Source organism: Erpetoichthys calabaricus, chromosome 9, assembly GCF_900747795.2.
Source record: "Erpetoichthys calabaricus chromosome 9, fErpCal1.3, whole genome shotgun sequence".
Classification (NCBI taxonomy): Eukaryota; Metazoa; Chordata; class Cladistia; order Polypteriformes; family Polypteridae; genus Erpetoichthys; species Erpetoichthys calabaricus.
This window is the reverse complement of record NC_041402.2, coordinates 98452736-98480576: the sequence shown is the minus strand read 5'-3', so window position 1 is coordinate 98480576 and position 27841 is coordinate 98452736. Positions and strand designations below refer to the sequence as shown.

Here is a 27841-nt window from a genome sequence, read left to right as displayed (position 1 = left end):
TACTTATTGACTTTTCTTACTTCCGTTTTCTGACAAAGGCGCGTTTTCCCATGGCATTGCAGCTGCGGTGTCAGCTCCTTGATACCCTAGGCATGACACTGTCACCCATCCCCCAACCAACCCCAAGCAGAATGAGAATGGCCACTGGGCAGAAATGACCATCACGAATAGTAATAGCTCGCATATTTTCACGTTTTTTTGATCTAGTTTTATGTAATTTTGTGCTAATATTGTAACGAACAGTTAGTGCAGACTACAGCTGAAGATCTGAAGTGGACACGAGAAGTTGGCGAGTTGTTTATTAACAAATTTTTGTGAGTTTGTAAACTTAGTGTAGGTCAGGGGGCTTTTTGCGTATTAGCTTATTTTACAATATAAACTTTGAAGTAAACTTAGTAAAGTAAAATTAGATTTTTGGAGGATTTGTTTTCCAACTTGAATTACTGAGCAATGAATTCAGTGAGCATTTTCGTGATTTCAGTTCACACGAACAGGACTTTGAGCTGTTTATGTCACCATACTCTTACAACGTTGAGAATGCGCCTGAGAATATCCAAATGGAATGGATTGAACTGCAGTCAGATTCTATTCTGAAGGCAAAATACAACGAAGTTGGTGTGCCAGGCTTGTATGCTTACCTGCCACCCTCGTATGTGCAGATCTGTAAGCTGGCATTGAGAGTACTGTCTATGTTCAGAAGCACTTGCCAAGTGTCGGGACAAAAGAAATAGATCTCAGACTGTAAGACTCCTATATAAGGACCTAGTTAAGAGGCTAAGACTCTAATTGTACGCTGTTGTATGGAGATTGTATGGAAATAAATTGCTTTACTTAAACTTTAAGTTGTTACATTTTTTTAAGTTTTCAGTATTGGAAAGAAGGCTACAGTAACTTTGTATAATAGTATAATAGTATTTGTTACAGTGTGGCCCGTTGACGCACGTATGGCAGTCGAAGCGGCCCACCAATGGTAGTGAGTTTGACATACGTGCTATACATGGCCTCACCAAAGCTTTCAAAATTGATTAACTGACAACCTCTCTGGTCGATTCTGGCAAACATCGGCTGCCCAGATAAATACATCAAAGTACAGCAGGTGTTGTTTGACAATACTGTCAAGTCTGCCACAGTACTCTGTAAAAATAACTATTCAGAGTTGACATGGAAGTGTGTTCCAGGAATGTGTCATTGCTCCCACCTTTTTCTTTGTCTCTGTTATTCTCCATCTCAATGGTGGAAATCTGGAACAGAGTGTGAAAACCTTCTACAGATTCTATGGAAAACTCTTTTAACATCAACAGATTTAGGGCAAAAACCAAAACTACCATCACCTTCATCATGGGGCTGCTATATGCTGATGACAATGCCCCTGTTGCTAGCTCAGTGGAAGATCTGCAGGTAGCTCCAAATGGTTTTGTGAAGGCATAAAGCAGCTTGGTTTGGCACTAAGACTAATTTTAGGTTAACATGCCACTCAATTAAAAAAATAGCATAAAGGGTTTACAAATGTCAAAAACCTGTTCAGGCTTAACAGGAAGCCAGATGTAGGTCAAAAGATGACTAAAAGATGACTAAGAAATCAGCAGATGTCCTGTAAAACAACTAGAATGGACAACTGTTAAATATACAGAAATTTCAAGGTTGGTAGCTCAACTCAAAGGGTAGAAGAACCAGAATATAATAAAATTGATTTTTATTTTATATAGCACATGCTCCCAACATTTCTAAGTCAGTTGGGTGTAGTACAACAAACCAGCCAGAGCAAAATGTGGCACTGTTATGTAAATTCAATAGTCCATAAAACGATTCTCTGACCATTCTGACTATCCTGTGACAGACTGCTATAATGGATAAGGCATTTGCCAAGGAGAAATTAAATGATGAAATGAAACGCTTTTCTCCTGTCTGATTACTAGCACAAAAAGATTTTATCAGGTTTGTCCCTTTTGAGGATCCATTTCTTTCTTTAGTTAGTATGTTTGATTTCTACCACAAAAAACATTTAAGTCTTATTACCAACCACCTTCTGATAACAATATTCTTGTTATGCTTCCAGTCATTTTTGTTGGCAACACCAAAATGGAAAAGGTGGTGCATTCCCAATAATTTAGCAGCATTCTGTCCTCCAAAGTATAAACCGATGATGAAATATACCATTGCCTTGGATGTGTCAGTGGGGTATTCTCAAGATTAAAAAAGGGGTCTTTGAAAACTGAGACCTCCAGGGCAGAATAAAAAGTTTGGTATATAATGCTATAGTGCTTACCACCCTACTTTACAGCTCTGAATATTGGACAACATAAACCAGGCACCTGAGGACTCTTGAGGCATATAAACAAAGATACCTCATAAAAAATCATCAACATTAGCTTGGAGAAAAAAAAAGGTACAAACTGCAGTGTACTGGGAGAGGCCAATTTATCTACCATCACTATTGCTCAACATAAGCTCAAATGGATGGGTCATGTCATTAGAAAGCCAGACCCATGCATGCCCAAACAAGTCCTTTACTCACAAATTCTCACAAGATGATGCATAAAGGAGGTCAGAAAATGAGATACAAGGACAACATTAAGACAAATGTCATGAACTGCAATACAACAGTATTTATTTCTATAGCACAATTTTATAAAAAGGATGCAGCTCAAAGTGCTTTAGAAGATGTCAAAGAAGTACTTACATGCAAAGAAAAACAAATTAAAATCAGAGTAGAGTAATTGCACTGCAGTGTTTTCACTCTCCAGAATACAAATTACACTGCCAACATCAATTTGATATGGGGAAAGATGAACACGTGAGGTGGAACATTGCTGGTGGAACCAGCTGTGTGAATAAACAGTGGGGTTTCTTTATGAACATGGATCTACCAATGAATATGTGAGATGCCTTTTATGAAAAATATATGATTTCAGAAAGCTATATTGAAACGCTGGAACATATATTGAATCACATACACACACTTGTATGTGTTTAATCACACACACACATGGTTTTATGGCAGATGTATACAAAAGCAGAAAAAGACAACCATTTATTTTTGATTTGCATACATCGCGTATGCTCTCTGTGTACTGTAAACTATTCAAACACCTTGGAAAACAAAGTACACAGATAGTATCATCACAAGTACAATGTTGTAATCTTCAGCACTATGTTCTGTTCATGCAGCTTGTTCCATTCACAATGTGCCACCTAATGTGTTCGCCTTATGCCAAATCAAACCAGTGCAGGCTGTGTACTTTGTATACTGAAAGCTTTGTTGCACTCAGACACTTGGCATACTTTGCTGCTGGCTGTTTACTTTGTATTCCAAATTGTGTAAAAACATTACATGTGAGGTGGTACATTATAAACTTTTTACTTAAGAGATTTTTGCACTGCTGCCAGACAGGTTTCACTCCAAAGCAGCATTTTACATTTGGTAAAATTGTTCTCTGTTTGATTCGTTTAAATGCAGTTTACATGACTGTTCAAATATACTGTAATAAAAAAATCTTGTTTGTGTTTAAACATGCAGGGCAACTCATTGAGCCCCACACACCTCTCCCATCGTTCACCTTTGGCCCTTGCGAGGAGACCCCGCCAACTGGGCCACTCCTATTCCCAAGAAAGCCCTCAGTAGGAGCACCCATTTCCCAGCCTCCGGCTCCCATGATCCTGAGGCTTACTCCCGACGACCTGCCCTACTCTCGTAAGCTCGGATGCTCTCGCTCTCTCTCTCTCTCCAACTCTGCCTCTCTGTCTTCCATTTTCTTTAAACCTCATTTATGTCTAGTGCTCTCTGTTACAAGCCAGTCTTTTTTCCACTCAATCTCTGATCTGCTTTTTTGTCCCCCTCTCGCACTCTCATTTTCCTTATAAACCAGGTACATGGCACAGCTGTGGCAATCAGCAGCTCCTTCGGCAATTAGGGTTGTGGGCAATCCGGCACCTGTGCACTAAGTGCAGGGCCATCCGCTCCCGCATCACACACGGGAACTGATCACACCACGATCTCATGTCCCCACACAAAGAGGCGATTGCAGCAATTAGAAATATTTATTTCACAGACACTGACCCTGCTTCACCACATACCTCCCCCCTTAAAGTTGCTAGTTGCACGAGAAGGCTCCATGCCTCACTTAACCCAGTGCAAATAGTGGCTCAAGTCCATGGAGTGGCCCCACACTGCACTAAAACCAAATAAATAATAAAAACGCTAAAACAAATCCCTTATAATGAAAGCCCAAGATCCCTCTGTAAATCCGGGACATTAAAAGAAACAAGAACTCTAAAATGACAATTAATACAATCAGTAAATAAATATCCATTAAAAAGTTCAGTCCTCAAAAAGTCATTTTCCAGTCTGGGTCTGTGGGTTCTTTTAGAAAAGTTAGACACCTATCCCACTTGCCGTTCAGTCTCCAGATCGTCAGTCTCCATCGCAAGCTTATCCCACCGCTGCAAGCAAATGTGATGGTGTCAAGTTCAAGAGGCTCCCAAAGCAGAAGTGGGAGCAAGGAGCTGACCCATAATGTCAAAATTCTTTGAACAGTCAGTGAGAATATTGCCTTAATTTAGTTGTGGTGCTAAGAGGAATGATGAAGAAATATGAATCCCTATTTAATCTATATGGGCTTCTCTAATTTACTGAGGACACTCATTTGTCTGGGGATTGTAGGTCCCTGTCTGTGGTGGTCAATGTATGACAGTGCAGGAATAGCAAGGGCTGCCAGACAGAGATCTAAGTATATTACTTCAGGAATTCTTCAAGACATGTGGGATGTAGGAAGTGGCTTTCTGGAGAATTATAAGAACTTAGTTCCTGGTTACAGCATATGCTTAGAGTTGGGAGAACAGTAGGTAGTAAGAGCTCAACTGGACGGAACCAATAAATTCAGACTGTAGAGAAGGACTCTGCATTAAGGTAAGCAAGAACTGCAATGTGTACAAGTGGGTAAGTGGCCCACCCATCCCAGATGATAGTCAATGACCACCACATTTACAGGTAGGCCAGAGGGAATTGTATGTAGCTGTATGTTCCTCTTGTTGTATAACCTATTAGTATATTTATATTTTGGCCTCCTTGTTACTTACATTCAGTGCTGATACAAAAGTGACCCTCAGTGTTCATGACAAATAAGCCAAGTATAAACTGAGTAACAGCATTTCATTGTGTAAAAAGTCTAATTTTATTCAGGTCAAAGCAGTATTAACATTAAAATAAACGACTACAGGGTCTACCTTATAATATAATGAGAACACAAGATAATTAAAACCAGAGAGAAAGAATGTATTACTCTGATTTCTAGTTGAGTTTTTAAAAATGTATATACCAGTTTCAATACGTGAAACAACACAGAAGCAGCAAAAACAAACAGTCTATCTATAACAAAAGTTACCACATCATGTGTATAATCTCCTTGTAAAAAGTTTTCCAAATCACTTACCAGTTGAAAAGCTTTTTGCTGTGTTTACCGGTGCAGTCAAAGTAGTGACACCACGCCATAGTGCCTTTAACATGGTAGCCATACTTCAGCTCAAACTAACATATTCAGTAAAGGAGATCTGTTGGCAAAAGAACATATAACATACTGTAAGTGTAAGTATTCTGCACATTCCTATTTTAACATATAAACAACAAATAAATAATAAAAAAAAAAAAAGTGAATATATAAACTCAATTATTTTTCTCCATCCATACAGTACATTTCAAACCATTCCATATCTGAGGATTAGTCCAACGTCACCCAATATTCTGACTTGTTTTTATTTTGTTATGTAGAAATCTCAATTGTATATAGATTTAATACCAACTGAAATGTTCATATGTTTTGTGATTGAATTTCTGCAATTTTGCATATGGTTATCAAGCAGCATCAGACACGAGAGACAGGATGGAGCTATATATAGAAAGCCAGTTCACTGCAAAATACTCAACTGGCCAATTTGAAGTCCACAATTAATCTAAACAGCACGGTATTGGGAATGTGGGTGGAAACCAGAAATCTGTGATAAAGCCATGCAAGTGTGGAAGAAATAAAGTCCAGAAAGACAGTGCTTGGACAAAGATATCAAGTCAGGGCAAGGGAGCCATGAGGCACCAGCAACATACACTATACCATTATGTACTGCCCTTTACGAAGGGGTCTTTTTTTCTTCTTTTGCATTAAAATTTACCTGATTGTGAATGTACGTATTCTTACTCCATACTTCTGTTACAACTGTGCTATCTGTAATAGGGATCATTTTAATTGATCTTACAAGACATGGATTTCTTACCAGATGTCAAGATGAAATTATTGCATATTTTAATTTCTTTGGTCTTCAGCCCTCCATTGTATTTATATTTTTTGTCTCCATTACATCTCTAAGTGTGATTCATGTTACTCTTGATCAATGAAGTGATGATGTACAGAATGAAATGCATAAGGCGACGACTAATCAATAACAAAATTTATAGGCAACAATTTTCATCATTAATTGATAGATGACAGTGACTAGTTGTTTCAGCAAAAGATTTTGTATATTAATGTTTTTGTAGTTTGTTTCAAAACTTTGCAACTGTAGTATCTATAATTCACTAAAAAAACTTAATTTGTCACTATCAACATGTAACATATGAACTAATTATACTTTAGATATCTATTAATTACACATTCTAATGAAAGATACTCTACTTTGAAAAGTTCCAATGACAATTGATAGTCAAGCATTAAATATATGAATCTCTATAAAAAATAAAATATTTTCTTCCAAATATTGCAGTGAATAAACATTTATTTCAAATATTCCAATAATGTTAATATTACAGATTACTTGTACCTGCAATAGTATCAGTATTCTTTACAGTCTAAATCCAAATGGCACTCTTTTATGGTATACACTACTTCAAAAGTTTAAAAAAAATGTCTTTTTAGGCAACTCCTTGAAGAAGTACAATTCACTCTGTTTTGTTTCATTTTACACTATTTTCTTTACATACAGTGTGTCGACTGGCTTGGGAATGTGAAAGTAAATTGATTGGCAGATGATATGGTTATCTAAAAAAAGCCACATTTGAGGAAACCTGATTTGGCATTTCCCAAACAATTTAAAACTTATTATAACTGTGCAAAGCTAGAAAATTTTCAATTTAAACATGATCCATCTTAATTGTCACATGCACAACGTATCCACTCATAAGTGAACCAGTTGTAATTTCCTTTGTTACGTGTAAGCTGATTTTTTTTTTTTTGTTCAAGAAATTGGATGAATTCAAAATTACAGGAGCTAGTCTTCACTCAAACAAAGAAAGATGTAATAACAAGAGATGATGATTCCTTTTTCTGGTAGGAACAATTTGCTAAAGTGGTAAAAAACAGCAGTCAAAAGGAATGCTGATTATTTAAATTAAGTTCCAAGAGCAGAAACGCACATTATACCCTGGCGCTGAATTAGATAAAAAGACATTTTGGAAAAATGAGGAATACAGATATACTGTTTGGAAATGTAGTGCCCGATTACCAAATCCAAGGTAATGATCCTCTTCAAAACACCATAATTTGGTCTTTGCAGGTAAGGGGCTGCATCAAGAGAAGGTCTTGATCACAGGTAAAGACAGAGAACATTTAGAGACTGATAGATTGTGCAGCGCCTATCAACATTTTCTGTTGCTAGCTATCTACTAAAGTCACTGTGTTGTAAGCTCCAGCATCATTAGGCCACATGTTGTTACAGCCGACCTCTTACCCAGCCGGTAGCTACACCTCCAAGACCTGTGGCCTGGATAATTTACTGAGGTTGAATCTAAATATCAAGCCGTACCTCTAACAAATTAAACTTTTCCCCCCACAATCGATGGTGTAAATATAAGCACAACAGAAAAGCAGATATGTAAAATTAAACTGATTAATTGTATTAAATGAAATAACAAGAAATATGCAAAATAAATAAATAGAAAAAAATATATATAAATATCCCTCCACCTCAGCAACAACGCGACACCACCAGATATAAATACAACAAACCCTCCCTTGCCCCTGTAACATATAACAAACAACAACAATGAATGATATACGGAATGAATGATCGTGAATTAGAGTCCGGTTATAAAACTGTCCTGAAGACGGATGACAGTATGAGAGATAAGTGAGTTGTTTGAATTTCCCGGCAAATGGAGCAACCTCACTGTGATTCCTCGGCGCGTGGTGGATGATGATCCGACCCCGGGGTCTCTGCAAATGAGGGATGGGAAACAGTCCAGTGGAATGAAAAACAAACAAAGGTAAAAGCGTGATGTGAAAAAACAGCAGGTAAGTTGATTCGTGGTTGTGAAAAAAAATGGTCTCCTTCTTTCTCCTCTCTCCCCTCTCCGTTTCCTCCTGATTGCTTAAATAGTCCTGTGCTGGATATAATTAATTGATAATTAACAGGTGTTTTCCAGGTTTGGGGCTGCGGTCTCCTTAGGGGGACGGAATTCACTGATACACACACAAACAGCAAACGGGACGACGGAAACAAGACGCACTCAGTACTAACATTTGACAACACAATAACTATGTAGCACCACTACAATGTTTTGAAAATGCACTAATTTAACTTCACTCTGAACCAAACTTTTCATATATTTCTCAAACAGCCTCTGTATCAAAATCACTTCTAATCCATTAATGGCCATATTTGGTATACTCCTGGATGGCATTAAAGTGCAAAGGGAGAAATCAATTGTAACAGCATGCTACTAGCATGCAGACTTGTCTTGCTCAATCGGAAAAGTCACAACCCACCTTCTAAAACTCAGTCAATAACCACCACTGTACATTATCTCAGATTAGAGAAAATAAAATTCTCTCTTAGAGGATATGTCCAAAAGTTTTTTAAAAGAGCACAAAAATTCATTATTACTATTTTAGAATAAGCATGCTGGGTCTGCGATTGACTTTAAATCCTTTAAATTAAAATGGACACCTTTTGATTTTGGACAGCAAGTGCAGAAGCTTACATTTTTTATTGGAAAAAGAAAATACAAAGACGAATTTGAAATTGCTGCTTATTAAACAATACACCTTTTTAAAGATATGTACTGTGTTTATTATTTGTTGTTTTATGTCATACGGGATAGGTTTTGCTAAGAAACAAGTACTACATAGTTAACATGGTAATCCATTTTTATGAATGTCTAGTTGATACACTGAAGAAAAAAAAAGCACACCTATATAAGTGTAATAAATGTATATTTTAACAGCAAAACAGCTGTAGTGCAAGTAATGATGTAATATGATTAAAACCTATAAATGCAAGTACACTTAAATTTAAGCACTGTTTAATTGCCAATATCAATTAACTGACTGTTTGAGTGTAATAATGTAATACTTGCCTATCATTGTTTGTACAGATGAATGTGGAACCTTCTGGCATTTGGAAATTGTCCCAAAGATGAACCAGATTTGTGTAAATCCATAATTCTTTTTCTGAGATTTTGGCAGATTTCATCTGATTTTTCCATTAGGTGAAGCAAAGAGGCAGTGAGTTTGATGGTAGGGCTTAACACTAGAATTACCAAAGGTTATGAAAAAACTCATAATCCCGGCCCACCTTAACACTAGAATTACCAGAGCCTATGAAAAAACTCGTATATCCGGGCCACCTTAAATCGCTTCTTAAAACCTCTCACACCTCTCCGCCAGCGTCTTTTGTCATCTAAATGTACTGATAAAGACAAGCTGCCAGCAGCCGGCTATTCCATCCCCCCAACGACTTAGAACGTAAACAGGCTTTTCCCAGCTCTTGCCTTGATTGATTACCTGGGAGTGAAGTGGAGTTTTAGAGTAGAAATAATAAGATTGTTATTTGAAACACACGCATTTCATATGTGTTGCATTTCTACAGTAATCTGTGTAAACACATTGTTAAAACAGAAACGTGTTATATATTCTAGTAGCAATTGACAAAATGTAGGCATAAACTATATAATGTATGAAGCCTGAAGTCCAAATATCAAAGAAACACTTTCACAAAAGGTACAAAAAAAAGCCACCGCCAAAAAAAACCCGCCTTAGTGTGAGACATTGATATAAATTGACTATCACTGCTTCCGTGACGCAACAGTATCAGTCGCTGACTGGGAATCAGAAGGTCATGAGTTCGATCCTGCACAACTCCCATTTGAGAAGTGTTCTTATTTTCACTATTTTAGAATAAAAAGATACATTTGATTTCAGTCTGTAACAGCTGGTGTAATTTATGATATTTGTAAAGGTTAGCTTTATTTTTTTAAATTCACTTTTCATTGTCTCAGTCGCGTTCAGGATCCATCCCTACCGCCCCCCCACCTGACACTGCTGTTTTCACATAAAGACGCGCTATAGTTCTGCAGTGTATCACGATACATACGACCGCGTGTTTTTTTCCCCCAGTATTGCCAGTCCCCACGTGTTGCTGTATACTGTTTCTTTTGTACTCCAGGACATGCAGAGGAAAGCATAGTAAAGAGCAGTAACTTCAGCGCTATATGCAATCATCAGACACTCCCCATCTGATACTGTTTTCACATAAAGACGCGCTAAAGCCCTGCAGTGTACTTGTGACTGCATTGTCGTACCAATGCTTGCGAACTGAAGTGTCTGCATGCACTTTTCGTGGCATTATACGTGTATTTTTTGAGCATGCCCATGTAGCTCAAACACAGGAACATATGTTGATGTAAAAGTATAACAAAACAAGTGCACTTTTATTCAAGACTATAACCGAAGAAAAAAGAAAGCAAGTTACAGTAGGGGCGGCACGGTGGTGCAGTGGGTAGCGCTGCTGCCTCGCAGTTGGGAGATCTGGGGACCTGGGTTCGCTTCCCGGGTCCTCCCTGCGTGGAGTTTGCATGTTCTCCCCGTGTCTGTGTGGGTTTCCTCCGGGCGCTCCGGTTTCCTCCCACAGTCCAAAGACATGCAGGTTAGGTGGATTGGCGATTCTAAATTGGCCCTAGTGTGTGCTTGGTGTGTGGGTGTGTTTGTGTGTGTCCTGCGGTGGGTTGGCACCCTGCCCAGGATTGGTTTCCTGCCTTGTGCCCTGTGTTGGCTGGGATTGGCTCCAGCTGACCCCCGTGACCCTGTGTTCGGCTTCAGCGGGTTGGAAAATGGATGGATGGATGGAGTTACAGTAGGCGGTTGATATGACAGCTTGCATGGTGGAATGCTAAGAACTGCTGATTTCCATTCTGTGCTATATAACTTAACATTTGAATCTGATGATTGCATATAGCGCTGTCTTGTTTAGTGTGCGCAAGAACATGCAGGTGGCCAGTTGCTGAGTGCTACAACGCACATTTTAAAAAAAGAAAGAGACAAATATATGTGACGTTTTGAAGAAATCATTTTATGACGCGAATAGTACCAATCAGAAAACATCGTCGAAGTAATGCAGTATTATTTGAAAACGAACAGCGTCAGGTTGGGTGTGAAGTTATACTAGCGCTGTCTTAGTCAGATCAGAAGCTGAATAAGCTGAACAAGCTCATGTTCTGACTCTAAGTAAAAAAGCATGAATTAATCAACAGAAATAACCGCGATCGATATCACCAAGTGTGATCAAGAGTACTGGTTCGATCCCCACTCACTCCTATATTTGCCGTTTTCAGTAGTAAGCTGCTCTTTTGTTAATATTATACAGTACACACATGCACTTGATTTGTGTCTGTACTTGCGCTGTTACTTAGAGAGTCAGATCGGGGGGAGGGGTGATGTTAGAGCGGGTGAGCTTATTCAGTGCTTTTTCTTTCAGTACATGTGCCTTCCCTGTTTGTTTGTATATCTCTGCCTGTCGGTCTCTGTATTACGCAGTGCTCTGTCTGTCTGTGTGTTATGGATCTTGAAAAAAAATAAGTTATAAGGACGGTTTGCTGACTTGGAGCACCACTGCCTTACTGTGCCACAGAGACGCGAGTTCGATTCCCAGCTTTGAAGAAAGTGTTTTTTTTTTCCTCAAACGGACATTGAATTTATAAATTGGTATGCACTGTAAATCGTTAACTTTAAAATGTCAATCGCGGTTATTTCTGTTGATTAATTCATGCTTTTTTACTTAGAGTCAGAACATGAGCTTGTTCAGCTTATTCAGCTTCTGATCTGACTAAGACAGCGCTAGTATAACTTCACACCCAACCTGACGCTGTTCGTTTTCAAATAATACTGCATTACTTCGACGATGTTTTCTGATTGGTACTATTCGCGTCATAAAATGATTTCTTCAAAACGTCACATATATTTGTCTCTTTCTTTTTTTAAAATGTGCGTTGTAGCACTCAGCAACTGGCCACCTGCATGTTCTTGCGCACACTAAACAAGACAGCGCTATATGCAATCATCAGATTCAAATGTTAAGTTATATAGCACAGAATGGAAATCAGCAGTTCTTAGCATTCCACCATGCAAGCTGTCATATCAACCGCCTACTGTAACTTGCTTTCTTTTTTCTTCGGTTATAGTCTTGAATAAAAGTGCACTTGTTTTGTTATACTTTTACATCAACATATGTTCCTGTGTTTGAGCTACATGGGCATGCTCAAAAAATACACGTATAATGTCACGAAAAGTGCATGCAGACACTTCAGTTCGCAAGCATTGGTACGACAATGCAGTCACAAGTACACTGCAGGGCTTTAGCGCGTCTTTATGTGAAAACAGCATCAGATGGGGAGTGTCTGATGATTGCATATAGCGCTGAAGTTACTGCTCTTTACTATGTTTTCCTCTGCATGTCCTGGAGTACAAAAGAAACAGCATACAGCAACATGTGGGGACTGGCAATATTGGGGGAAAAAAACACGCGGTCGTATGTATCGTGATACACTGCAGAACTATAGCGCGTCTTTATGTGAAAACAGCAGTGTCAGGTGGGGGGCGGTAGGGATGGATCCTGAACGCGACTGAGACAATGAAAAGTGAATTTAAAAAAAATAAAACTAACCTTTACAAATATCATAAATTACACCAGCTGTTACAGACTGAAATCAAATGTATCTTTTTATTCTAAAATAGTGAAAATAAGAACACTTCTCAAATGGGAGTTGTGCAGGATCGAACTCATGACCTTCTGATTCCCAGTCAGCGACTGATACTGTTGCGCCACGGAAGCAGTGATAGTCAATTTATATCAATGTCTCACACTAAGGCGGGTTTTTTTGGCGGTGGCTTTTTTTTGTACCTTTTGTGAAAGTGTTTCTTTGATATTTGGACTTCAGGCTTCATACATTATATAGTTTATGCCTACATTTTGTCAATTGCTACTAGAATATATAACACGTTTCTGTTTTAACAATGTGTTTACACAGATTACTGTAGAAATGCAACACATATGAAATGCGTGTGTTTCAAATAACAATCTTATTATTTCTACTCTAAAACTCCACTTCACTCCCAGGTAATCAATCAAGGCAAGAGCTGGGAAAAGCCTGTTTACGTTCTAAGTCGTTGGGGGGATGGAATAGCCGGCTGCTGGCAGCTTGTCTTTATCAGTACATTTAGATGACAAAAGACGCTGGCGGAGAGGTGAGAAAGGTTTTAAGAAGCGATTTAAGGTGGGCCGGAAATACGAGTTTTTTCGTAGGCTCTGGTAATTCTAGTGTTAAATCTGTTCGCACCTCTCTGTCAGTGTCTTTTGTGTTGTGTTATGTCGATAAGCGCAAGGAGCCTGCTATCCCATCCCCCCACCAACGCAGAAAGGGCAGAAAGTTCTCTCAGTTCAAGTCTGTTTACCTGCATGTGAGTTGCCTAGAGTTGTATAGGGTAAATAATATATTGTTATTTGGAATACATGCATTTCATGTGTGTTTCATGTCTACAACAATCTATGTAAACACATTGTTAAAACAGAAACGTTTTTCATGTTTTAGTAATAATTGACAAAATGTAGACATGAAGTGTATAATGTGTGAGGCCTGAAGTCCAAATATCAAATAAACACTTTCACAAAAAGTACAAGTATAACAATACAAGTGCACTTTTATTCAAGAATATAACTGCAGAAAAAGAACATGTGTTAGGGTGCAACATTGACACACCTTTAATACGACCGTTTTGGTGGCGCAGAAGTAAGAACTGCTGACTGGTAATCAAAAGGTCGGCGGTTCAAATGCCGGACGCCTTCGTTTTGATAAGTGAGCTGCTCTTATTCTTACTATTATAGAATAAAAACATACAGTTGATTTGAGTCTTTAACAGTCGGTGTAAATTTATGGTACTTGTAAAGGTTAGCTTTTTTTTTTTTCCTAATTCAGTTTTATTCTCTCAGTCATGTTCACGCTCCCCCAATCTGACACTGCTGTTTTCACATAAAGACATGCTATAACAGAGGTGAACTCAGATGATGATGAGGGTTCTACATCGGAGAAGGAGAACAGAAGACCTCCCTGCAAGAAATGTCTACTCACATGCAAGAACAATGCAGCTGCACCGTTTGGATGCAGTAAGAGGTCGGGCATTATCCTGCCCCACACCTGTCCTTCAAACAAAAAGCAGCACTTACATAGCTCGCCAACATATTGTGCAAAGTCTTGTTTGTGATTATGTTTTGTGGTGGTCTTTACATAAAAAACATTTATATGTTACTTACATAAAGCCAGATTGAATGTCATTTACCTTGATTATTTACTTATCTTCCTACAGCATAAAGTCACAAGTAGACTGCAGAGCTTCCTGTGTTTGATCGACATGGGTATCCTCACAAAGTACATGTGTAATGCCACAAAAACTGCATGCTGACACTTCAGCACGCGAGCAATGGTATGAGAATGCAGTCAGACTTCTTTTTTGGGCACATACACTGTCCATATCTAAACACTAGCATGGAGAGAATCTATAGCTGCAGGTTGGAAACTGCTGTCGCATTTTTGCCATCGCTGTACTTTCTATATAAAAGTCAAATAGAATGTTATTTAGCTTGATTTATTTACTTATCTTCCTACACAGTAAAGTCACAAATAGACTGCAGAGCTGCCTGTGTTTGATCAACAAGGGCATGCTCACAAAGTACAGCCTATTTCCAACCTAACTGAAAGTGACTGTTGATGGTCAATTCTACATCTTTAGTTCTCCAATGGAAGCAGAAAAAGAAAAATGGTCCCAACATCATCTAAAATATGAATGCGTCACATTTTGTCCTGGTAATGCAAAGAAGATTTTGCTTGCAACTTGGGACTCTATGAATTGTGGTCTTGTCTCACTTGAGCAGGTAAAATGACTGAGGTGGTGGAGAAAAAGAGTGCAAACTACTACTTAATCTTTATTTCCCCTCATAACTAAGTGCCAACATCATGATATGCTCCATAGCCATATACATTGCAATACTACCAAATTAAGGTTAAAACTAATTTATGAACCATCACACTACATTTACTGAAAATTACAAAATGTCCTCAAACACTTTGAAGTAGTATCTCTCTGGCCAAACTATAATCTTTGTAAGCTGGAATGTGGCGCAGTGATAGTGCTGCTGCTTTGCAGTAAGGAGATTGTGGGTTCGCTTCCCAGGCCCTCCCTGTGTGGTGAGCGCTTTGAGTAGTGAGAAAAGCGCTATATAAATGTAAAAAAAAAAAACTTATAAAAAAAAAAAAAAATTAATTCATGTTAAAGGTCTCAATCAAGATCTAAAAAGAAACAAGGTACAGTAATCCCTCCTCCATCGCGGGGGTTGCGTTCCAGAGCCACCCGCGAAATAAGAAAATCCGCGAAGTAGAAACCATATGTTTATATGGTTGTTTTTATATTGTCATGCTTGGGTCACAGATTTGCGCAGAAACACAGGAGGTTGTAGAGAGACAGGAACGTTATTCAAACACTACAAACAAACATTTGTCTCTTTTTCAAAAGTTTAAACTGTGCTCCATGACAAGACAGAGATGACAGTTCCGTCTCACAATTAAAAGAATGCAAACATATCTTCCTCTTCAAAGGAGTGCACATCAGGAGCAATGACTGTCAGAAAGATAGAGAAAAGCAAACAAATCAATAGGGCTGTTTGGCTTTTAAGTATGAGAAGCACCGCGGCACAAAGCTGTTGAAGGCGGCAGCTCACACCCCCTCCGTCAGGAGCAGAGAAAGAGAGAGAGAGAGAGAGATAGAGAGAGACAGAGTTTGTTTTTCAATCAAAAATCAACACGTGCCCTTCGAGCTTTTAAGTATGCGAAGCACCGTGCAGCATGTAGCTTCAGGAAGCAGCTGCACAGAAGGTAGCAACGTGAAGATAATCTTTCAGCTTTTTCAGACGAGCGTCCGTATCGTCTAGGTGTGCAAACAGCCCCCCTGCTCAATCCCCCTCTGTCAGGATCAGAGAAAGTCAGCACAAGAGAGAAAGAAAAGTAAGTTGGGTAGCTTCTCAGCCATCTGCCAATAGTGTCCCTTGTATGAAATCAACTGGGCAAACCAACTGAGGAAGCATGTACCAGAAATTAAAAGACCCATTGTCCGCAGAAATCTGCGAACCAGCAAAAAATCCGCGATATATATTTAAATATGCTTATATGAAGCCGCGAAAGGCGAAGCGCGATATAGCGAGGGATTACTGTATTCTCCCACTGAATAGGCCTAAATGCTAAGATAATATTTTTTTTACAGGAGACAGACTTAACAAGTAATCAACACCTAAAATTGCAAAGATATTGCATTGGCTAAGTTTTACACTCCAGCAATACAAAGAAAACCAAAGGGGAATCTTAATACATAAAATAATTGCATTTGTAACATCAGATATAGTATATGTTCCTGAAAGGCGATATCTGATGGTGACAGGTAACTTATTCAAATCTTTTTGAATAAATATCTATGTGCTTAATGTGACGGTACAGATTTTATCCAAACTGTATTTGCATCTATTCCTAATAAGAACATTATAAGAAAATTATAATAACTGACGTTTTCAATTGTGTTTTAAATCCAGAACTGGACAGGTCTTTAATGACAATGGCAATAACATTGAATACTGCAAAAACAATCAAACAGTTTGTAATGGAGACCCATGGAGATTCTTAAATCCAAACTCAACAGAATACACCTCCTTCTTATCAGTACATCATAGTTACTTAAGAATTCATTATTTCTTTATTAATAAGAATTTATTGCCCACTATCAAATCTTGCAAGTACAGCACTATTCGTATCTCTGATCATGCTCCTCTGATCTTGGAACTTCAATCACTATACCTTACAAACTCATTTTGTAGCTGCCTTCTTAACCCCCTGCCGTTAGCAGATGTGAAGATGTACAGATCTCAGTTCCAAACAAACTGATTATTTTTTACAGGAAACACATCCTCAGAGGTCTCTGCAGGAATACTCTGAGAAACTCTGAAGGCGTTTTTAAAAGAATAGATTATTTTACATACTTCTCATAAAACAAACTGGAGATCAGGAAGGTGTCAAAGTTAATCAGTGAAATTATTAGAATAGATCAAGAATACACCAGGTCTCCAAATGAGGCACTTTATAGGGAAAGATAGGTTGTGCAAACAGAATTTAACCTATTGACGACAAAAGAAACAGAACAGCTAATCTCTAAATGCAACATTACTGTGAACATGGAGATAAGGCAACGCAATTACAGAACTTACCAACACAGATGGAGATAAAATCATTGACCATAAAAAAATTAAATTACATATTTAGGTATAATGCCATGCATAGAATTCACACTAAAACATGATGTATGGGCAAAAAACAGAAATGTGTATATATACACAAAAAAAATCAGATGCATAAAACTGTTCATAAACAAAGTTTCATGAACTTTCCATTTATAAATCCCAACAAACATGAAGTTTGACGCATATGTACTGTATGTGCCTAGCCAGGTTATTATACTTAACGAAAACTAAAATCAAAACTGAAACTAATATTAAAAAAACATTTTCATAAACTGAAATAAAATAATTAACAAAGCCAAAATAAAAAACTAAAACAAACTATTAAAGTAGCTGGAAAGACTAACTGAAATATATAATATACTAAAATATTTTTAGTTTTTGTTTTTGAATGAAAATTCTTTCCATTAATCTTTACCCCTTGTAAGTTTTAACTGTAGAACAGGAAGTAATCCACCCGTATATATTCATCCAGTGAACAGCGGCTGGTGACAGACAGCAGGTGTTCACACAGAATTTGCGGTTACAGAGCGAGCTGAACATGGGCGCATAAAGCTGGTGAAATAAAAAACGAGTTACTGTGCCGCCTTTCTTTGCGCTTGTTGTATATCAAGACGTAATTTAAATGCCTGAAATTATAATGTGCAGATAAACAAAACCTGTACCGTATGGACAGAAAAATCACAAGTGAGTAACGTTTCAGTTTATTTCTCTGGTGCCTGTGTTTTGTTGATAATAATTCACCTGCCACTTTGCACAGGAGAAATAAAACAGAACTGATCAAGAGACTGATTAAGTCATCATACAGGATCAGCATATTGTTACTGACCAATCACTTTTACTTTAAAAAAAAGTCGCAATGAAGCGATACAAACCTTGTAAAATTCCAGAGTTGGTAATCTCTCTACTGAACTACAGGTAGGTAGGCGAAGAGAGTCTGCCAAATGGTGAAAAACTAAACATACTAATGTGTTTTTGTATTTACTCTATATTTATTAATTTATCATTTTTTAGTTTATATACACAGCTCAAAAATAAAATGAAAATAATCTAGTAGCAGAATTATGTTTTAAAATATTTGTCCCCCTTACTTCAATTTTTCCATCTCTCTCTCACAATAGATAGTTGAAATATATTCTTTTCATTCCTAACTTCAGCCATACCATACATATTGCATACCACGGATTTTTCCTGCCTTGCATCCAAACCTGCTGGGGTAGGCTCCAGGTTTCCTTCCATCCTGCTCTAGATAAACAGGTGTAGGAAATGTATATATTGTTCCTAATCTCAGATGCTGTCTCTGTCATTTGTGCCTGTCCATACACATATTACCTACTCTTGCTCTGCTCATTAAGGGTTTACTGCTCTTATGCAAGGACAATTCAAGGCTCACAGCCGCTAACCTTGACACTACATGCTTGTTTTTCTTTGTTTCCCTCAATACAGCTAAGTGGGGTCTACACACTGATTCAACCATAAGAGCCCTGTTCCTTCTAAGCCCCCATGATTTTCATGATCACACCTGTTAGAACAAAGAAGAATCTATTTTTTGATTTTGATATCTTTTCGGCCTGCAGGTGGCAAAATTCTGTCTATAAATTGTATGTGCCTGAGATGGAATCAGAGATCAATATGGCTGGTAAAAAATAAAAAGCCCAATATGGGAGATTTTTGAATGCAATATTAAAGGCATTCATTATAAGCTCATTGTCTTGGAGTGAGATGTTTGTGGTATAGACATTTTGAGTAAAAAACCCTCAAATCTTAAAACTGGCCCATTCTGGGCAAAAAGGAAAAGATAAAAAGTGCCAACAATCAGTGCAAATTACATAGGAAATATTTAAAAAAATATGTTGAGTTGTATAAAATTGTTCATATTTAGTATCTGGTTTTGATTATGCTTGTTTTTATCAGACAAAAACAAAATCAGATAGTAAACCATGCAGTGTAGTAAGCTTCCACTAACATTAAGTCTACAGTTCTGTCCGATTTTGACACAAAACTAAACTCTATAGTAGCTCTTTAACCATAACTACTAAAACTAAAACTGAAACTAATAGATACAAAAATAAAATAGAAATGTCTTTGTGAAATAAGAACTGAATTAAAGCTAAAAATACATGATAAAGGAAAACTAAAACTAAACTGAATTTCCAAGTAAGAAAAAATATAGAAATAAAAACTAAAATAAAAAGGCAAAACTATAATAACCTTGTTGTCTACAATCCCACTCTGATTTCTCCCAGAATGTTATAAATTTGAATATGCAAATCAATATAAATAGCCCCTTCCATTCAGTGTTTTGTTTAAAGACAATGGTAAATGTAAGTATAAAAAAGAAGAATTTCAAAAAAGAAGTGGTCAGATGTCAAAGTCAATGTGAAAAGGCAAGTGTCTATGTGTCACATGGAAACGTATTAAAGCCACAGAGAAGAAAAAAAAGGGATATAGTGAATTAAAAAAGATCTATGTTGAGATTAAAATCAAAATGTCGACTTTAAAGTAGAACATCGTAAACTTCATCTTAAAAATCGATGTTTGACTTACTAGAGTTACTCAAATCCCCATCATAACTAAAGTAGCATGTTAAAATGTTTCATATTCAAAGTGTTCCCCAATCCAGTCATTAATCACTACATGCTTCTTAAACGGGCTTTCTCTTACACTGACAGGATCGTGCAGGTAGTAATCAGCACACAGAATACATCACATTCATGACATTACAGTTCTCTAAACATTTTAGAATACTAAGAGATATGCTTGATATAGTTTTCATGAAATGCATTAAAGCATGTATTAAACATGTGGGGGCACGGTGGCGCAGCTCTAGCGATGAGCTTGGGCCCCATCCATTGATTGTTCCTGCCTCCCGCAAGATGCTTGCTGTGGTGCACACATCCCAGGATGGAATAATTTGTTGCAGCAGTACAGTGTCTGTCAAATATGCCAACCCCCAATTCCTGTCCTTCCATTTTCTTTCTCCATGTAACCAATTGCCACACAATAAGCATCTGTAATAAATGTAAAACCAGCTGTAAGTTTAAAACAACTATTCTTCAAAGTTTTTAAGGATCATTGAAAAACCTTTGTTATACATGTTTAATTATTTCATCCACTCCTGAAACGTGTATTGATGTTGTTCCTCCCTGATTGACTGTGGGTGTTACACACAGGAGATTATTTGTATTGTATCTAAAGAATTACATACATATCCAGTAATACATTTATATACTACCTTCAAAAACTTTCTGAAAAAAAATTTTCACATAAAAGGTTTAACATTTCGTATTACGCGGTTCAAAATGATATGTCACATGTCAAAATGTAGTACTGGTGTTCATTTTCTTGATTTATACATACTGACATAGGTGCAGGGGAGTGGGGGATTTATAGCAGTCCTGGTGCAATAGAGAAAAGCTGCAAATGTAAAAATTATGCTGTTTTTTTTTTCATTTCATGCTTCTGTAAGAAGGTCGAAACTATCATGTTTTCAAGTGGCACTAAAACCAAAATAAGTCTCTAGTACCCCAGCATTTAACTCACCAATCTGCTAGGTAGCTTGCAATGCTGACTGCCCTAATATAATGACAAATTTCTACAAAACAGAAGTGTAATAATTATTCCTATCCATTATTCCAGTTTGTAGTATATTGGCTCATGTATGCAAAGAACGAAACAACCATCTAAGTAATGAGCAATCATATAGGTGGCCCTCTCTCTGCCTCACTCCACTGATACAGAGTCAGAGACAACTCATATGCTCACTGGGCCTTGGCTCTGCGAGAGTCACTGGTGAACACACACTCAGGCAGCTGGACCCCAGACACATCTCCTGGCTGCAAAAGTACTCTCTAAGTGCTGTTATTTCCGCTTCTCCAGGTAGACCCGTACTCCTCGGACAGGTCTCAATCACCTGAGAAGCATGTCTCTCTCAAGTTTGGACCCAGGGGAAATACGCTGTTATTTCTGTGGCGCACCAGTGGAAAAGCACTTGTGTATAGTATAATTATCAAGTTGTTGACGAACAACTGAGGATAGTATTTGTGGTGTTTTAATGCATGCCCATTTAAGAGATGCACATTATTTCAGTTAAATCAGTCTTTAGCAGTACATTTTGCAGTTGTTTCAATCAATTTTTTTTATATTTGACATGACTGTCTCTCATATGCTATACCAATTCGACAATTAATACATTGGTCTTGTTTTCTTATTGCCTTCTTTTAAACTTGCTTTATAGGGAGGCTTTCAAATTCAGGTTGTACTTGTTCAAGTAGTACTTTGTTAAAAGTTCTGGTTTAAGGTCATTGTTTAAGTTTAAACTATGTCATTAATTTTCTTTTAATCCTTTGTGTTGATTCTACATTAATGTTGTGATTCAATGTGTATTTACTTAATGGTTTATGCAATTGCTTTATAATTACACATTTTAATATTAGGTGCAATTAATTACTTACATTTATGTGAATAATCAGTTAATTTTTTAATCGATTCCCAGGCCTAATAAAAACTTATTTAAATCTCTTTTTTCAAAGATCCGAAGGTACAGTGGGAAAAGGATCTTTCACATTGTATCTCAGAAAAGTGGAAGGCAGCACAGCAATACATAGAATGCACTCTAGCTCCAATCTTTCATTAATCAAGTGTATTTCATTTAAAATTATCCAAAATGTATCCAGGGCAAGATCCAACCTGCAATCGTTGCAACCTAGCCCCAGTCTCACTGGGCCAAATGTTTTGGAAGTGCACCAAATTAAAATAATTTTGGCAAAGATCTTTGAATTCCTGTCTGACGGCCTTGGTGTCACAATCACTCCTAACCCATTAATAGATGCGTTTAGTGTACTCCCAGATGTGCTTAAATTGGAGAAGAACAAATTGATTGCAATTGCCTAAACCGCACTACTACTTTTGTTGTTTTAAAAGTTTTGCCCTTGCTGTTGGCTCTCATCTCTTTTTCTCGGGTGGGGGTTGAATTCTGTTTTGTTAAGTTCGACTTAATTGTATGCAATGTTACTTTCTTTGTTGTAGACTTGACTGTATGGAATGTTGTTTTCTTTAATAAATAAGTAACTGGTTTGCACGAGGTATGTGAATGAGTAGCCAAGCGAAGATGTAGGCAACTTCAGCCTCGTACTTTAGGATACATTTTCCAAAGTCTTTTTACTAGTACAGCGACATCCTCACGTGATTTTATTCATGCCTTGAACACACTGACTAATCGAAATACAACAGAATAATTACAGTAAGAAAGCCATTTCCCTCCATCCACTTCTTCAACGCACCATAATAATCGCGTAATGTAATTTCGGATACAGTAAGTGCATTGGCGTAACACCGGCATATACGGTTGATACAGGAAATTATGACGGTTGCTGTTTTCGTACACAAAAATACACAATTGAAAATTCGATTGGAGTTGTCTACTAAAGAGAATAATAATAGTTAATATTTTCCTTTAACACGAAACACTCTTACCTTTTCTTGTAATAATACGTGTGATTTTCTAACTCTGCAGAGTTACATCATGACACTACCAAGGGCGCAGACATCTTCTATCAATCCCATAATCCCCTGCGCACTCTTCTTAAAGGGGACTTGCCTTTTTAGCGACGTGTTCTAGAATTGGAAGAGTCTCGCAGTGTGGACAGGAACGAAAGGTATGGGATAACTGAGATCCTGGAAACACACATTAATGCAGGAAATCAGATTGTTAGTTACTAGAAATAGGTGAATGATTAAAAGTAATGCAGTTCACAATATGGCATTTTGGGACATGCACTGTAAATATAGCTTAATAACTTTTAGTGCTTGTGCTGAATATGAAAGGCAGTGAGAATTTGATATGTACAGTCATGTGAAAAAGTAAATACACCCCATGAAATGTTTTTTTTTCCCCCGTTTTTAACATATGTGACATATCGAGATTTTCAGTTAATGAGTACCTTTAGATAAAGGGGATGTAACTGAAAAAAATGTAAATTTGACTTTGGAAATAATTTATTATTTTTATTTCAAGTAAATTATAGTACAAATAGATGAGAACCTAGACATATTTTTTATATAACTGTTCAAACAGCTTAATCAATGAGTAAAGATGTCAATAAATGAAAGAGAGTTTAACCCAATATGACTACCTTCTAATCTAATCCACGCTTCCACTCATGTTCCCACCCAATCCTGGAGAACCAAGAGAAAAAAAAGAAGAAACAGGAAATATGAATGTTAATTGGTGTCAATCTTTGCTTCTCTGAAAGCCACCTTTCAAGGTATCTCATGGTAGTATTATTAATACTGGCCGAGGTTAGTTCTAAATTAACTAGTTCATAAAATCAGGCATGTTACTGCCCATCAGTAGAAAAAGTGAGTACACTCTTGGCTATAGCTGGTAATAGCTGCTTTTTACCCTCTCCTCCAAGTAGAATTATTTCAGGTGTACAATGTTTGAGGGGTGTCTTGCATGCATATCTCAATAGGATTCAGACTTGGGCTTTGACTTCATTCTTTCTTTTAAGCCATTCCTTGGTGGATTTACTGGAATGTTTAGGATCATTTTCATATTGCAAGGTTCACTTTCGGCTGAGCTTAAAACTTCTGACAGATGGTCTCACAATATCCTCAAGCACCCTCTAGTACAATGAAGAATTCATAGTGGATTCTGTGATGATGAGCTGCCCAGGCCCTAATGCAGTAAAGCAGAAGTAAACCATTCCATTCCTACTACCATGATTTACAGTTGGTATCTGGTTCTTCTGATGAAACCTTGTCTTTGGTTTTTGCCAAACATGTCTTTTGGTACTGTGACCAAACAACTCTATCTTTGCCTTGTATGTCTAGAGCACATTATTCCAGAAATCCTGATCTTTACCTAGGAGCTCAAAGGCAAACTTTGGTCTTGCCCTAATGTTCTTGCTGGACGGGAAAGATTTTCCTCTTGCACACCTCCCATGTAGATCTAATTTGTGTATCCTCTTTCTAATGGTAGACTCATGCATTTCGACAGTAGCAAGAGCTACCTTTAGATCCAGTAATGAAATTCTGGGATTCTTAGAGACTTCTTTCAACATTTTCTGTTCTTTTCGTGGGGTGAGCTTGCCTGGGTGGTGTGGCCTTCTCCATTTGTAGATGATCTTCTGGACAGCAGATGGTTGATTTCCAGGATCCTTTTAAATTCCTTCCCAGACTATAGACATCTATAACCCTCTTTCTGAAGATCACAGCAAGTTCTTTTGATCTAGGCATGGTAACACACACCTCAACAACAAAGAGCAAACTAAATGTTTGAGGTTTAAGACAGATTCCCCCCAAATCCTCTCTAACAACGTTCTAATCATTTGCATCTAATATGGTGCAAGAGATTACAATTTAAGACATTTGAAGCAGTGATAAATGTAGGGGTGTACTTACTTTTTCCACATGTAAAATGAGCATTTATACTTATATAAATTATACAATAAACTGCAAAAAGTAAATACTGTATGACATGTTGTTTGTTATATCACCTTTATCTATAGATAATGTTTAAGTGAAGATCACACTTTTACATGTCAACATAGCTTACAAAATAAAAAACATTACATTGGGGTGTAATTATATGATTATAATATATATAAAATATTTTCACATGAGTTTAAAAACTGGAAGGTATTCAAAAAGTGACAACATTGAATCTTTAAGTAAAACAAACCATATAGTACCCTAACAGTGTGGTTTTCTCCCTACAAGAATTCTGCTCAGCATCAGAAAAAACTTAGGTAGAATGTCTGGTTAACTATATCTGACATTTAAATAAGTGATGCAGAAAAACAGTAATATAAAGCTTAAAAAGAAGCTTAATCATAGTTCAGACATAAATAGTTTAATGATGCACTGGCACAACCTGAAATCAGCTCTGAAAAATCTGCCAATGTTTTCTAATTAAAACAGTTCTGCTGCGGAGAGTGGACTAAAACACCTTTGCTGTAATGTAAACGAGTGACATTGGTTTAAAATAAGTGTTTGGTTGTGTTCATTGCAGCTAAAGGTTACATAACAAGTTGTTAAATGTAAAGGAGCAATTTGTTTCATCACTGAGTGTGTTTAATAATTTTTCTTTTCAATAAATATAAGTAAAATAAATGTGTTATTCATGTAGGTGAAATTTTAGCTAATATTGGATCTTGATAGTACCATCCATCCATCCATTTTCCAACCCGCTGAATCCGAACACAGGGTCACGGGGGTCTGCTGGAGCCAATCCCAGCCAACACAGGGCACAAGGCAGGGAACCAATCCGGGGCAGGGTGCCAACTTTGTGGTTATGTGCATATCTCTAACTTACAAAAAAGGGGCTGTCATCTGAGATGTGTTGGGGTATACTGCTGTCTCACATTACAAAGGGTTATGGTCCAGATGAACTAGAAATGCATGCCAAGACCACATTCTGTAATTTTATTTTGCAATCCAAATAAAGAATGATTCTTTTTTCTCTTAGTCTGTTCACATCTTTAATCTTGTGCAATTGCACCAAGATTTTCTCCTCTACAAAACATTTTTATTATTGGGTAAATGATTTTACTGTGGAAAGTCACTGATAAAATAATAGATTATTCTGCCAAACTGTTTTGGCCATGATTACCAAGGTTACAAATAGTTATGTTTTATAAGTGTCTTAATTCTGTAAAATGTTATCTACAGTTGGCATCTAGTCTAGGAATTTGTTGTTTGTCATAATTCAATAACATTAATTTATAGATTGAGCTTCTGAAATCAGCAGATTTCTCCCTGGGAGCAAATAAAGATCTGTCTCTGTCTGTCTGTCTCTATCTCTCACTGCATCAGACTAATGAGACAGTATTTAAAACCAAACCATTTTCATGATGACAATTTATTGTGGAGATATACAATTTATTGTGAACATACTGTATACAGTTTCATCAGCCTCAGAGTGAGCTATATAATGGTGAATCCTCTGAAGTCTTTCCAGCAGTTTTGTAGCTGGAAAGATGATTTTTTAATCAACAACAGTTGTCATATTTCTTAAGCTATTAATATATCAATGACTTTTAATTAAAGCCCTTAAACCTAATTTCTGCCACACTGGAAGGGACAAGTTAAATTAAAAAAGCTTTTACTATCTTTAAGAGATTTGACATGTAAAATTACCGTTACATGCTTTTACTTTTTGTTCTAAGAATAGTTTTAACCTTTATTCATCTAAACTGAGAAATGTGCAGGTTATATTCAGAGGCCTTATTGCTCTTGATTTATTCTGCTCTTTTGGTTTTACTGCATCCTGACACATGAGGGCATTCTAAGATAACATTCTTTAGTGAAGGCTCAAATAAGTTGATGAAGAAAGAATAAAATATGCTAAACAAGGAACTGTAATTGTTTGGGTGTCTTAAAAAATGACAGATTATCTTGGTAGCATTTTAAGTTTGAAAGTATGAAAACATCCATCCATACATACATACAACTAACACACATCCCCAGTTAATAAGCTCAGAAACGCAGGTTTTAATCTTTGCTGCATTTAGACGCAAACAAGAACCAATCCTGAAAAGGTGAGTATTTGAAGAAACTGTTCTGGATTATTGCATTTAGGGTTCATAGATTAATGTATACAGTTGTATTTTCCTCTCAGTTAAACTTTATGTTAATATAAGGTTTTCCTGAAATGTCATGATTTTGATAGAGGTAATTGGATTGAAAGAGGTGTTAAAGGAGCAATAAAACACTGTGACAAGTGGTCTGTGGCATTGTGCAGGTTGTAAATAAATAATAAGGTCCTAAGAGTGTGCAGGCTCAAAACAGGTGCAGATGGGCCCATGACAACGCTGCTCCAGTGTTGATTGTAGTGTTTGGCTGATTGTGCACACACGTGCAAATGTGGGTGGATCAGCCAAGTGTTGCATTCACACCTCGAAGTGGGTGGAGGGTCTCATCTGCACCTAATCAGATAGCATAAAGAGCATATAAAGAGAGAGAACAATAAAAGGATGAACAGGAAGAAGGAAAGAGAAAAAGAAAAAGAAAAAGAACAGTAGTTAAAATGAAAGAGAATGAGAAGCAGGATTGAGAGAACCCATGCAGAAAAGGAATGAATACAGGTGGTCGAGACGCCGCTGACAGTCAACCTTTAATTCCCTCAAAAGTTTGATCTAACAAGAAAAGCAAAAAAAAAAAAAAAACTCTAAAAAGTTTCTTGGTGAGTCACATGTGAAATTTGGAATTCCTTCTAAATGAGAATAACACAAATAATGGTATTTTTGGAGATATT

The 27841-nt window shown here is 37.1% G+C and overlaps 1 protein-coding gene across 2 annotated transcripts in view; it reads right to left on the bottom strand.

The window, feature by feature from the left end:
* mrpl51 (mitochondrial ribosomal protein L51) overlaps window positions 1–23178 on the bottom strand; it is a 36111-nt gene extending 12933 nt beyond the window's left edge. Inside the window, exons 1-2 of one of the 2 annotated variants that reach the window (XM_028810014.2) lie at window positions 23059–23178; window positions 5430–5547 (exon numbers count right to left, since the gene is read on the bottom strand). In XM_028810014.2, the coding sequence (XP_028665847.1) occupies window positions 5430–5511 (82 nt within the window). In that variant the 5' untranslated portion in view covers window positions 5512–5547; window positions 23059–23178. Of the gene's footprint in view, window positions 1–5429; window positions 5548–6261; window positions 6386–23058 lie in introns of those variants that run through there. The other variant, XM_051931750.1, reaches the window with a different exon arrangement.
* Between the last annotated feature and the right edge of the window lie 4663 nt (window positions 23179–27841).